The sequence below is a fragment of the Polyodon spathula genome, chromosome 1, assembly GCF_017654505.1.
Source record: "Polyodon spathula isolate WHYD16114869_AA chromosome 1, ASM1765450v1, whole genome shotgun sequence".
In the NCBI taxonomy this organism is placed as follows: Eukaryota; Metazoa; Chordata; class Actinopteri; order Acipenseriformes; family Polyodontidae; genus Polyodon; species Polyodon spathula.
Window position 1 is genome coordinate 33151802 of NC_054534.1, and position 15274 is coordinate 33167075.

The 15274-nt window shown below is 37.8% G+C and overlaps 1 protein-coding gene across 1 annotated transcript in view; it reads left to right on the top strand.

Annotated features, from left to right (window-relative positions):
- Nucleotides 1-14844, top strand: part of LOC121317481 (phosphatidate cytidylyltransferase 1-like) — a 40307-nt gene extending 25463 nt beyond the window's left edge. The window contains exons 6-13 of the mRNA XM_041253471.1: nt 2091-2149; nt 2882-2964; nt 4706-4793; nt 5152-5220; nt 6700-6849; nt 6963-7082; nt 13509-13612; nt 13985-14844. Coding sequence (XP_041109405.1) covers nt 2091-2149; nt 2882-2964; nt 4706-4793; nt 5152-5220; nt 6700-6849; nt 6963-7082; nt 13509-13612; nt 13985-14117 — 806 coding nt within the window. The 3' untranslated portion in view covers nt 14118-14844. The remainder of the gene's footprint in view (nt 1-2090; nt 2150-2881; nt 2965-4705; nt 4794-5151; nt 5221-6699; nt 6850-6962; nt 7083-13508; nt 13613-13984) is intronic.
- The last annotated feature ends 430 nt before the right edge of the window (nt 14845-15274 follow it).

Here is a 15274-nt window from a genome sequence, read left to right on the forward strand (position 1 = left end):
TCCAATTTTAACCAAAAACACCTCTCCTGGTGTGACGCTTGGAGGTGCTGTTGTCCCACGCAGGACACCACATGTCACAAAGACGGACGAAGTGGGCGGCGTCAGAACCAGGAAGGAATGAAATACACAGACAGGACAGATGAATGTGAAATGATGATGGCGCTTGCTTGCGCCGGTTTATTGAAAAATAAAAGGGTTTAACAAACAAACAAACAGAAACAGGACACAGCACTCTACGCCAAAATAAAAGAGACAAACAAAAACGGACTATACTTAACAAAACGGTGCACGGACAGACACACTGACAAACACAGTGAGTTGATAAATTAACAAGTATCGTGCTGGTCCCACCAGCACGCAATAGCAATTGTAAATAATTTCTCCTGTTTCTCCCGTTCTCCACTCACCGAACACCCAACCGTGAGTGGGTGAAAACATGCTGTTTTTATGCAGCTGTACTTAGACTCGATTGCTAATCAATCATTCAGTTGGAGTCTCGGTACAACTGCACGTGAATTAATAAAAGTGCAATTCCCCGTGCTCACATATTATTACTTTTTACTTGCACACAAAGAGCTGTGCAATCCTCGTGCCTAAATACAAATATACATTTTAAACACTTGTGTTGCACAGACCCATTTATATCCTGTGTACCAATGACTATACACCAACATTAACACACAACATATGACAGAAAATATACACAGGGGCGGGCACTTTGTCACAACACACATACATTTCTAGTGCTCAATGCATTTTAAATGTAAATCATTGTGCCGAAATAACACTAATGTGTTTTGGGTAGGCTGCACATTAGATTATGTAAAAAAATATAAATCTGTACAGCAGGCCTATACAGTATACAGTACAACAGTAAAATCGAGTGAATACCTAGAGCACTTTCTTTTTACTGGTAAAAAATAAATCATTGGTGTGCAGTGAGAATAAAATATTATTTTACATTCAAACTAAATGATAGTAGTGTTTTTATTTTGTTATAATTTTTTTAAAACTTGGCCTACTTATTAGCTTAGATAATTAATACACAATAGATCACGGTCCTGTACAGATGCTCAGAATGAGCTGGAGGGGTTTGTGTCACATATGTGCAGTCTATTGCTCCCAACAAGTTGGAAAAACCAGAAATGTCGTAGAAAGGCTTGTAAATACACCCTGCCTTTAGTGAAAATTAGTTCAGATAAAATTTTGTTCGCCTCAAAAATGCATTGAGCACAACTGGCTAAGCACAAAAAAAGGGCACTGGGAAATGCCAGCAACAGTTGCAACTGTTTAAAACGTGCTTTCAAAAGTTATTAAGTTTAATAACTTAACAAATTGATGCAATTATAAGTGTTGCAATTGCCGCAACTTTAGTACATCTCATTATAATATTTGAGAACCCTCATCTCCACCCCATTTTTGTGAATTTATGCAGGAACATCCATAATTACATATTCGTCTAAGGTTGAACCACTAAGAAGAACTGCTGCCGCAGTATTCCCTAAAAAGTCACAAACAGCATTGCTCTTGCTTAGTACATTTCACACTAGACTTTTGTACATCTGCTCCTCAGTTTGTTGTAGATCTGACATCGAGAAACATATCTGCATATCTGTGGAGGATGTGTGCTGCTGTGTGTGTTCAAGGTTTAATCTTCATGGGCCCCATTCACAAAAAACAGTCACCTGTATTTTATTCATAAAAATGTACTTGCTTTCAATAATTTTGTTAAGAACAGCTTTGTGAATAGGGTTGTGTTGTTCTGTTTATTTTTTTACTAAAATGCAGTTTTAGTCCTTTACTTCAGTTTACATCAACAGAAATCGCCTCATGGCTGTTAAAATAGATTTAAAACCATCTGACCATAGTCGGCCCAAATACATTTAATTTAATTTACCATTTTCCATCCCAATGATTCCAGGCTATATAGGCCATACTATAATTACAATTGTCCCTTTTTTCATAACACTGCTAAATGTTTTTTATTTTTTCTTGTTAAAAACTGCCGTCTTGATTAGAAACAAAATCTGATTTTAAATGTTTGTTTTGTCCATGTTGAGAAAACTGACTGCATGTTATTACTTTTTCAGGTTTCTGCATGTTTGTACTGAGTTTAGTGAAGAAACATTACCGCCTGCAGTTTTATATGGTGTGTATCAGCAATGTAACGTGTGCTAATTATTCTAATATGTCTGAGTTGTTTGCATTTACCATCAAGCTCATGGCTTCCTAGATTATAACATTATCCTCATGGTAAACTTGACAGCTTCATACAGCATTCCTTTAATCATATTTAATAGTGTATGAATCTCTTGATTGTGTTACAGAGTACTCTACAAAGATATTTCCTTTGATATTGTAGCCTATATTTCTTGTGAAATACATTTATCCATGCATGCTTTACAATATTCCTGTTTAAAAGGAATCAATACTTTATATAATCTGCTTTTGCATACAAGTGCCCTGCTTAGTATCCTGTTATGTGTTGTCTGAATGATTATTTTTATGACTCTCTCTGCTTACATCATTATTTGCCATGCTTATTAAAGTATTTAAACCCCCAAAAAATGCTTCTAGATGACTCATTTGCACTGTTTCTAATTGCATGAAGCAATACCCAATTTAACTGAGTTGTTATCATTATCCAGAGTGCACAAAATGAAATGGTCTCTAAAATGTTAGATATATATTGAAATATATTTAAAACATCTGCTTTGACTAGTGTCTGCTTCACCGCTTACGTTTTCTAACGAATGTTGCTGTGATCCATACAATAGTAGTTATCTTCCACATGTCTAACTGGTAGAAGTGAATGTTTCATTTTCTGTTACACACCGCCATGTATAATATTGATTTCTGTTTTATTTTTGGAAATGTGCAGTTTGCTTGGACCCATGTGACACTGTTGATTGTAGTCTCACAGTCACACCTTGTCATCCAAAACCTGTTTGAAGGACTGATCTGGTGAGATTAAAACTCTTTTCCTGCTCAATCTGTTTTAGATGTATAATGATGACTCAATAGGAAAACAATAAATGATATACTAGTGTATATAAACTCAAATCCTAACCCTAACTTGTTAATACCTGTATGTGTTTGTTTTTCTAACTATAGAAATTATGACCCCGTTCACACTTGCGGTTTAGGCCGGCCCAGGGCCACCTTATCTCATGTGTGAACGCTCGAAAAATGAAAAGGCGGCCCTGGGCCGGTGAAATTTAGACCAGCTTTTTGATGCGGCCTAAACACCAATGCCGCCTCAGGGCCGGCCTATCTGCATGTGTGAACCCAACGCAGGCCCTGGGCCGGCCTTATCGCGTCAATGCGGTGACGTCGCTCAAACCACTCCCCTACTAGGTCGAGCGTAGTAGATCAAACAATGTTGGTTTAAGAGGTAGCCTCTGGGAAGATGCAGAAATTAACCCTTAGCGTTCCATTTATTCATTCATTTTTAGCGTTCCATATATTGTCAGGCGTGTCAGGTCCAATTTATTTACACACATGCTGTTAATTTTACACACGCTGTATTAAATATATATTTTTTTCAGAATAGAATAAGTTTAAAAGATATTGAATCGCAAAAGGACAGCCCTGCATCTCCAGCCAACAAGCCCCACCCCATGTTCGCTGTATTTTTCACATACCTGTTTATAGACGTGCATACCGATAAATCTTCTACCGATCACTCGTTTTATCACCAAACTCCTCAATAATGCGATCCAAGTCATTATTTTGTTACTATAACATCTCAAAAAGCACTGCAAATGTCCGTGATATTCTTTGAGCGCTGGATGCAGAAGCAGCTATCTCCTTTATGTCTGTGTTATCTCTGTGGTGCAAGGGGCTATCAGATACACTCTTTTGAGTGGAGTTCAGAGAAAAACCTGCACGTTTCCGAGAACTCTCTGAAATACTGAGCAGCAGGCCAGAGATAAACCCACCACGGATCTTGGATTCTATAGGATCTACGGCGATCTCCAGCCCAGAAAATAGCAATGGGGAATGCACTGAATACACCGACACTTTTGACAATGATGGGTCAGTCATGAATGGTAAGTATTTCTTCATTGTACAGCTTTCATTAAAACGATAAAACACACAGACACACACACACATTTCAGATTGTAACTAAGATTGTAAATGTCAATATTGATAAATACATACTATACGTAATATTGATAAATGCATACGACATTGCATATTCAGCCACCATTAATATAATAATCTGCACTAATGTAATATACACATCCTTATTTGCTTCATTTATGCATGATCCAACACGATGGCTTCTTTCCACAGTAACCGACTGCACTGTCAGCACACACCTTTATTGTATCTTATGCAATAAGTACAGTACCAACAGTGTTGCAAAAAATAAGATTGCCATATTTATGTTTGCAAATCTCCCAGCTCAGTCTCTTATGTTGACTTCTGGGAATGCGATCTTTACGTCACTGTTTACATTCCCGACAAGCACTTCGCCGCAATTTAGGCTTCCTTTTGAGCTACATATGTGAACGCACTTAGGCCCCCTAAGACCTCAACTGTGAACGGAAATTTGAGGCGGCCCAGAGACGGCCCAAGACCGGCTCAGTAAATGTGAACGGGGTCATAGTTATGTATTCATGCCTGTTAATGTAAAATACAGCTTACATGTATGTAGGTTCTGTTCTTTAATTGCTGAATCTGTTGTTTTCCTTGATAGGTTTATTGTGCCAATCTCTACTGTCATCTGTAATGACATAACGGCTTACATTTGTGGTTTCTTCTTTGGAAGGACACCCTTAATTAAGGTAATTATATTTTGATGCTGGTGATTTGGTCCCCAAGTTACATAATTCCTGAAATATTTATATTACATTTGTATTTTTTGTTTAGGTAATGCTGAAAAAAATAAAACACTTATGTGATGAAAACATTGTAATAGTTCCTGAAAGTGGATAACATTACGATCGAACCTGATAGCCCCGTACACTACACTACATTGATTGTACAACCCTTATACTCTGTTAGTTTGAATAATTGATGTTTTACTGTATATCACTCTTTTAGGGGCTGTGTGTCGTTGCTATATATATACAGTTGCAGGTGAATTGCTTGAATATATCTTGGATTTCTCCAGAAATGTTCAACAGATCAATTTCTTTACAGTTATCTCCGAAGAAGACTTGGGAAGGTTTTATTGGCGGTTTCTTTTCAACAGTCATGTTTGGATTCATAGTAAGTTAAACAAATGTTGTTCCCGCACTAAGAAAAAATATGTATATATTATGTAACCAGATCTCCCGGCTCAGGTGCGTTTGCGCCGTTATAAAGCACTAACCTAGACATGGAACTGTATTTTTAGCGGGGTTGTGCACGTTTATTTAACACATAAACAAACAAAAACCTAACTCCCCTCAGAGTACTAATTACACTTTTGGTTTTCCTATGTAATTGGTTGGGACGGCAAAGATGTTTTCCCAACAACACCACTCTTTAATTTAATGTAACCAGGCTGGGCGAAGCCTTCAGAGCGTGCGTGCGTGCGTGTACATTTTTCACAGTCTGTGTCTGTGGTTATTATCTTTTATAATCTTTTATAATCAGTTTCCTGAACTGAAACAACAGTATTTAAATGGGGCATGGAAGCGTCTGATAACTCATAACACAGCCGGTCTTGCATGGTGTGAGGTCACTGACATCTTTATTAACCTGACAAGGCTGAGGCTTTTCCAATCCTTATATGTAGGCTTGCGCCTTTTCAACGTTTATTTTTCATAGTCTCATAAAATACAATAGTAAATCACTCACCTTGTCTGACTAAGTTTCTTCATGGAGCACCATATACTCTGTTACTTGTAGAACAGGTGTGACACTTTTTGGTTTGAGTATGTTCTGATCAGATGAGCTGGTGACGTGATGTAATTGAGCAGGGAGTAGAAGCTGGCATCACCAGGCTGCATTTGTAGATATAAAGAATACAGTAATCCCTCGCCAACCACGGGGGTTACACTTATCAAAGCCTATCTAAGTTGCATTTTCCTTCACTAAACACAAATGAAAAACACAGTAACATAAAAACAATGCAAATACTATAACATACTGGGTAATGTAACATGTAAAAAGTAATAAAATTATAACATAATAAAAAGTAATGCTTTATTTACCTTGAATCCTTTGAGTTGAAGGCCAGGGTGTTGTTGACGGGTGACAATTCCGCTAAGTTAACACGGAGCAACGATACCGCATGCATATACTACTATGACTAGTACACGAGACAAAGCGAGAGATGATGCCGGTACTGGTAGCGGGAGATGCTGGCGAGATGGGAGCTTGCAAGAATACATACGATGGCGGGGAAATTGAAAATATTGGATAGCAAAAACCCTGCAACGGGTTCCACAATTCACCGATTCATGAGGTTTCAATAAAGAAACCAAGTCGGTTCAAAATATGTTACTGTTAAAGGAGAGAGATTGTATCAGTATTTAATGAGCTCCTGACAAGTTGGTGTTCAAAGGGAGCAAGTCTACTTATATTTGATTCTAATTAGTAAGCATATTTTGTGCACTTGTCCATCCAAAAACTAAGCTCCAAGGTGTGATGACTTCTTTGTAGAGGTGTGAGGATGGCAGCAGAAATATAATCGATTGCTCTTTTGCTATATATATATATATATATATATATATATTTTTTTTTTTTCTTTTTCTTTTTCAGTTTGCCTATCTATTGGCACAGTACAATTACTTTGTGTGCCCTGTGGAATACAGTGAATCAAACAGTTTTCTAATCGATTGTGAACCGTCAGATCTGTTCGTGTTGCAGGACTACACACTTCCTTCAGTGTTGCAAACTGTGTTTAGATGGGTAAGAACATTAAATTTAATAAGTAAGAAGTATTTTAAGTGCTAAGTTTGTCAGTTGAGGTTGCCATAAGTATGATTTTGTTTACGTTTTATGATGCTTTTTATTTTTTACAGAAAACAGTGAAGCTCTATCCATTCCAGATCCACAGCATTGCGCTTTCTACTTTTGCGTCACTTATAGGGCCATTTGGAGGATTCTTTGCTAGTGGATTTAAAAGAGCTTTCAAAATCAAAGTAAGAAGAGTATTTTATTATTTGTGCTTTTTGGCTTGTTAAAATATCCTGATTTAGCTCTGATTTTGGACTGCATAACCTTACAAGGTAGTCCAAAGTTGGTGCTAATTAGAGTTGGTGAAACCAGACAAATATGTTATCCAGAGCTTTCGCTAAACACAGTAGTGGTAAAGCAGTGGGCCTGTGAGGGAGAGACCTTATATAACATCTCTTCATATGTACTGATTTCATACACACATTAAAGCTGTCGTGCAAGTTAGTATGATCACTGTACACAATTTAACAAAATTGGCAGGAGGTAGATTCATTGCATTTATAAGTTCCTTTATACTGAATACAAGTACTGTTACCATAACAGGCATTATCAACAGTTTAATATAGTAATATAATGAACACTGTTTTAGAAGTGCTAAGACCTCTCTCTCTCTCTCTCTCTCTCTCTCTCTCTCTCTCTCTCTCTCTCTCTCTCTCTCTCTCTCTATATATATATATATATATATATATATATATATATATATATATATAATATATATATATATATATATATATATATAGATAGATAGATAGATATTATAGATATATATATATATATATATATATATATATATATATATATATATATATATATATATATATATATATATATAATACACACATATACACATATACACATACAGTACCAGTAAAAAGTTTGAGTACACTTGCTGGATAGTAGGTTTTTTCATAATTAACAATGTTTTACATTGTATACGTTTCTGTAAATACTTGAAAATGAAAACATATGTTACAATATACAAAACAAAACATAAGGAGTATCAAAGCAATGTTCAAGAAAATTGAAAATTGTCTCTAAATCTTGAATTCCTCAAAATAGCCACCCTTTGCCTTAATAACAGCCTCACAAACACGAGGCATTCGGTTAACAAGTTTCAGCAGGAAATCAACTGACATGTCTTCCCAGCTCTTCTGCAGCAATTCCCAAAGATGTAGGGCACTTGTGGGTAGCTTTGCTTTGACTCTTCTGTCCAGTTCGTCCCATACAAGTTCTATGTGATTGAGGTCTGGAGACTGGGCAGGCCAGGTCATTAGATTGAGTTGTCCTTCACTTTCCTTCTTCGCCAGATAGTTCTTGCACAACTTTGAGGTGTGTTTCAGGTCATTATCTTGCTGAAGAATGAAGGACTGCCCAACTAGCCGTAATCCTGATGGAATGGCATGCCTCTGAAGTATGCTGTGATAGCCATGCTGGTTGTGCTTGCCATGGACTTGGTAAAGATCACCAACTCTGTTATCAGCAAAGCAACCCTAGACCATGACACTGCCTCCTCCATGCTTGACAGTGGGAACCACACATGCAGAACTCATGCGCTCACCCTCTCTGCGTCTTACAAATACTCTGCGGTTGGACCCAAATATTTCAAATTTTGACTCATCGGTCCATAAGACCGACTTCCACTCCTCAAACGTCCAGTTTCTGTGTTTTTTGGCCCAGGCAAGTCTTCCTCTTATTCTGCACTCTTAACAATGGTTTCTTTGCAGCAATTCTTCCAGTTAGGCCAGCTTCACGCAATCTCCTCTGAACAGTTGATGTTGAAACATCTGTACATCTAGTAGCATTTAGCTGAGCTTGTATTTCAGGGGCAGTTAATCGCTGGTTTCGCAGACTTGTGACTCAAATGAACTTGTTCTTTGATTCTGAGGTCACCCTTCATCTGCCTGACCTTGTTCGGAACTCATTAGTGCCAGTTTCTTCAAATCGTTTGATGGGCTTGGCCACAGCAGTTACAGATACTTGCAAAGTTTTTGCAATTTGTTTGCAAGATTGACCTTCATTTCTTAAAGTAATTACAGTCTTTTTTCTTTCCTTAACTGAGTGTATTTTGCCATTTTCTGCTCCCTTACATTCAGGAATGACAAACTTGTGCCTATGCTACTGTGTAAGGGTGGTGGGTAATTCACTGACACAGGAGACAGACAGGTGGATTTGGCAACACCGAACAGGTGCCCAGGTTTATTTAAGGGTGCTATTTTTCTTTTAGCCCGCAGATGGCGCTGTGGGTCCGTGGTCTGATTTACCAACGATGGTAAACAGAACCACGGGCATACCAAGCGATGGTACACAATACCGGCGCCCTTGCAGGTGCTTCGAAACAATAATTCAAAACAGAAGGCACAAAGAAACAGGGAAAATAAAACAGTAACAAAACTACAAAGAAAAGGTGCTGCACTTGACAGCTATATCCCAGTCGCCGCTACCTGTGCGACCCGGATCACCGACCTACACTGCCGGCTAACTAGCCTGCTCTGTTACAATACTCCGGGGTCTGCCCAAGGGTTCCCCGCTCTCACTGTCTCGCTTTGACACACTCAGTTTCGGTTTCTCCCGACTGGTTCTCGGTCGTGGACCAGCGCTTCCACACTCTCGGCGCGTTTAAAGGGCCGACCTGAGGAAACAGCAGAGCATTTTTTTATAGGGCTAGCAATCTCCCAAGACTCGCCTCTCAGCCATTCAGAGAGGGGGAAAGTCCACACACCCACTTTCCCACCTCCCAGTGTCACTGCCATGACTCACAGGCGGTTGTTGGACGACTGCCGCCCTCTTCCTGCAGTACTGTGAACACGCCAGCAGAGTCAGCACAGATCTCCCCCTGCTACAGCTACCTATATTTATAATAATCATGGACCCTCACCTGTTAACAATAATTGGTGACAAAAGGTTAATTAGCTAACATGCTAGTTAACTCAGAGAACATCTAACAAAGACACTTGTATACTTAGGCCAGTGTTCTAACACTGTGTTATACACATTTCAGACTTTTAACTGACTTGGGCTTCAGACTGAAATCCCCTTGCTTTGGGTGACTGTGAGGCGAGAGTGTATTAAATGGAATGTCCAGACAGTAATTTATGTGTACAGAAATAAAATAATTTATTTTTATTTTCTATACACAACAAAAGGATTAAATAACAAACGAAAAACAAAATGGTGTGAGGGAAGGAGTGCAGGGGTGGAATCCAAAACAAACTGTGATGACTCGTCTTTAATTTGTCTTCGTGGTGACCATACATAAACAAAAAAAAGACAAAAGAAATGTTAGTGTTTCAAAAAATCCCGCTGCACAAAACCAGACTCTCCCTCCACCCGTTACTCCTCCTACTTTACTTTCGGACCAACCCCGAACACAGTAGTACGTTCCCTTTAGTATGTAATGTCCCGCCTCTGTAGTCAGTGGAACACCAATCCCCAACCGACACGTGTCCTTCTCCTTCACTTGACTCCAGTGGCTGGAAGTTACATACTCGTACTTCCGCCCCTCACCAAGGTGCCGCCCCTCAAAAGATGACTTTTGCCATGGTCACGAGATCTTGGTAAGGGAAGTCCCGAGTTGGTTTGATGCCATCTACTGTCGGGAGGCTGAATCACAGACCGAAAACCCTTTGACTCATCACAGTGACCATTTCATTGAAATTGACAAGATTTACATTTTCATTTAAAAATGTCATTTTTGAATGCAATTCACTTATGATTATCAGCTTATATAAGTACACATATCATATAATGAAATATTAAGTGTTTATAGACAAGTTTATACAGTTAAAAGCATAGATAATCATGAAAAACCAGGTTTCAAGCGATGTACTCAAACTTGTGACTGGTACTATAGATAGACAGGTAGACAGACAGACAGACAGACACAGTGCCTTGCAAAAGTATTCAGACCCCTGACCAATTCTCTCATATTACCGAATTACAAATGGTACATTGAAATTTCATTCTGTTTGATATTTTATTTTTCAACACTGAAACTCAGAATCAATTATTGTAAGGTGACATTGGTTTTATGTTGAAATATTTTTAAGAAAAAAAAAAAACTGAAATATCTTGCTTGCATAAGTATTCAACTCCTGCGCTGTGGAAGCTCCCAGTTTGCACCGATGAAAGAAATTGCCCTAACGAGGACACAATTACCTTACCATTGGCCTCCACCTATGAACAATTAAAGTTGCTGTCACATTTTCTGGATAAAAACCCCACTGTTGAAGGATCTTTGGTAAGGTTGTGAATCTGAAGGAAAATGAAGACCAAAGAACATTCTACAGAAGTTGGAGATAAAGTAATACAAATGCATAGATTATGGAAAGGGTACAAAATAATATCCAAGTGTTTGGATATCCCAGTGAGCACAGTTGGATCAATAATCAGGAAGTGAAAGCTGCATCACACCACCCAGGCACTGCCAAGAAAAGGCCGTCCCTCTAAAACTCAGCGCTCAAACAAGAAGGAGACTTGTGAGAGAAGCCACAGAGGCCAACAATCACTCTGAAGGAGCTACAGAGTTCAATGGCTGGGAGTGGAGTAATGGTGCACCAGTCAACCATATCAAGAGCTCTGCATAACACTGGCATGTATGGGAGGATGGCAAGAAAGAAGCCGTTACTCAAAAAGTACCATTTGAAAGCACGCCTGGAGTTTGCCAGAAAGCATGAGAGTGACCCAGCTGCGATGTGGGAAAAGGTTTTGTGGTCAGATGAGACCAAAATAGAGCTTTTTGGCCAAAACTTAAAGCACAATGTGTGGCACAAACCTAACACTGCCCATGCCTCAAGACACACCATCCCTACAGTGAAGTATGATGGTGGCATCATCATGCTGTGGGGATGCTTCTCATCAGCAGGGACTGGGCATCTTGTTACAATTGAAGGAAGAATGGATGGAGCAAAATACAGGAAAATACTGCAAGAGAATTAGCTTCAGTCCACTAAAAAACTGAAGCATGGGAGGAGATTCATCTTTCAGCAGGACAATGATCCCAAGCACAAGGCCAAAGCAACATTGGAGTGGCTCAAGAACAAAAAGGTGAATGTCCTACAGTGGCCCAGTCAAAGTCCTGATCTCAATCCCATTGAGAATCTGTGGCACTATTTGAAAATTGCGGTCTACAAGCGTCGTCCAACCAACCTGAACAACCTGGAGCAAATCTGCCAAGAAGAATGGGCCAAAATCACTCCGACACTGTTTGCAAAGCTCGTACATACTTACCCGAAAAGACTTAAGGCTGTTATTGCAGCAAAAGGTGGCTCTACCAAATATTAATGTGGGGGGGTTGAATACTTATGCAAGCAAGATATTTCAGTTTTTTATTTTTCTTAAAAATATTTCCCAACATAAAACCAATGTCACCTTACAATAATTGATTTTGAGTTTCAGTGTTTTAAAATAAAATATCAAACAGGACAAAATTTCAATGTACCATTTGTAATTCAGTAATATGAGAGAATTGGTCAGGGGTCTGAATACTTTTGCAAGGCTCATGACATACATACATACAGGCACCTATACACACACACATATATATATAATATATATATATATAACACACACCGACACACACACACATGGTATAATCGATATATATATTATATATATATATATATATATATATATAATATATCTATATATGTAGATTGATACAGTACTGCCCTTGCTAACACTAGGGAAACGTGGTCCTGTGTTTCTGCCTGTTGTAATTGGATGTTATAGCAAAAGTAGATTGTATTGGACCAAGTTCATACAGGTTTATACTACTGCTATTATAAAAATAGTACAATTATTTAATTTAACATTCAATGTTTTACTTGAAACAAGATTCAATATTTGAATTATTTACCTGTAGATGAAGCAATTGAGTGTATTAATGTATGTATGTCATTTTGTATCTGCCTGAGACTGCAGTATATATATATTTTCTGGAAACAATAACCAAACTACTTTCTTCTCCATAATGCAGTTTACAGATATGGCCAAAAGTTTTGCATCACCTCGAATTTTAGGATTGAGCGATAATAATAAAATAAATAAATAAATAAATAAACTATATGAACATCATTATGATTTTGTAGATTATTTTATTTAACATCATGTAATGAAAGACACAACAAAATGGTATCACAAAAGTATACCGGAAGCCATAATAGTAGTACAGTATTTCATGCTAGATTTAGTTTTTGACAATTTGTCAGTTTTTCTTTAAGTATATGGAAAACTACAAAGCGGTATGTAATTCAGTATTTTATCATAACATTATTCAGCAGGTTTCATTTGACTTTATGAAGCAAAATTAGTTAATTCTATAGGGTGGTTCAAAATCTTTCACCCAGAAATGTTGCAGACCAAGACTCCCAAAAAGCAGTAGTAACTGGGAAGCAACAGCGTGACTGCTGTGACACACAGTAGTATACTACATCTACTAAAATGAGGTTGCTTTAACACAGCATTGTAGGAATATCAGTTTGAATACCATCTGCTGGTGCAAGACTGTATAACAGCAATTTACAAAAACCCAGGATGGAAAGGGTACAGAATAACTTTTAGTTCAGTCAGTCCTGCTTTACAACCTAATAAATTCTTTTTTTTTTTTTCAATAGGATTTTGCAGACACAATTCCTGGTCATGGTGGGATCATGGATCGGTTTGACTGCCAGTACTTAGTGGCTACATTTGTCCATGTTTACCTCACCAGCTTCATCAGGTAAAAAAAAAAAATGCATACCTTTAATAATACTTTAATACTGCATCAAGGAAACGTAATCTATTTTTTCCTGGATAACAATAAAGGAGGTATCCTCGCTTCTTTCTTCGTAATGCAGAAACTGGAATTCAGTGAGTAAGTTTAATATGGCAGCTTGTACTCTAGTTGTAAGAGGGCTATTCCAATGCAGGATTATGTTGCAACCAGATTCTAAATATAATTGTTTCCAGGTGCAGTACTCACAGCCCCTGAGACTTTAGTTTGCAATAGTTATGTTTGTGTATCAGTTACAGATGTAGCACTTCTAATTGTGTAGAGGCTTTTAGCTGATCAGTACTGTAGATGTGCTCATTTATTTATTTCCTTTTTCAGGGGACCCAACCCTAGTAAAGTGTTACAGCAGGTTCTGGTTCTGCAGCCAGAACAGCAACTAAGCATCTTCAACGCATTGAAATCCCACCTAACAGAAACAGGAATGATCCCGCCTGCAATCAGGGGGCCGTAAGACTGTAATGCAAACCTAGCGCTACGGCATCACCACAATAGAAAAGGACCTGCAGACTAAGACCGTCCTGCTGTAGCTTCATACCATTGCAGATTAGGATTTTAAGAAGACTGCATATTCTCTAACATTACTGTGAAACACTAGTACTTTGACATCAAGAGTTAAAATGGGCAGCCGTCATGCTACTGTGAGCGTTGCATGAAAGAGTAAGCAATGGGAGACTACACTGGTGCCTGTGATCAAGACTTTAAAAACAATGTGAAAGTAACATTGTTGGGTTTGTAAAATGCTTCGTTCATGTTCAGATATTCTGCTGAATGAAATTTATGAAGGAAGGAATGGTACGAAGTATTAGTCTTTCCTACAGAAGGTAAACTTCGTTTGAATATGGAGGTAAAGTAAATGGACCTTTTTACTCTATTTATGTTGAACTGAACAAAACTTACTCGGTTATAATAGGAAGTCAGATTTTAAACATTTAGTTTTTTCCTGTGAATATTACTAAGTGAAGATGCATCAGACAGTGTGCAATAACCTTAATTTTCGCTCAAATAGGTACTTTATCTTTATTTGTCCATCACACATTAAGGGCAAAGGATACCGTAGAACGTACTGGGGGTCTGCTCCAAATGTTGAAATTAAGCAGCTGAGTTCTTCTCCAGCAGGATCATAGCAATAGATATATACAATGTATAGTACCAGCCCAAGTATATAAAAATAAATACATATAAATTATATACCTATATGTATATATTATATATATATATATATATATATATATATATATATATATATATATATATATATATATATATATATATATTTTGCAGCAGCATTTAGGACAAAGGTGAATGGTGTTGTTTTTACTGTTTATGTAGCACGTATAAAACTTAAACTTCGACACAAAAGGAAGATGTAATACTAGTGATCCAGTTACTGCAGTAAAGAATCTCACTGTAGATTTAATTGCAGTTTACTGAGAGTGCACTGTGACCTGTGTGTTTACAATCCGGTAGGAAATGGGAAAGGAAACCAGGTATTTCAAATGCAATAATTTTGCAATCAAGTGTGTTACTGCTTTAACCCAGACACTATGTAAAATAAGTACATGCGGATTGTTGCTTCCAGAATGAGCAAACAATGGGATTTGTTAGAAA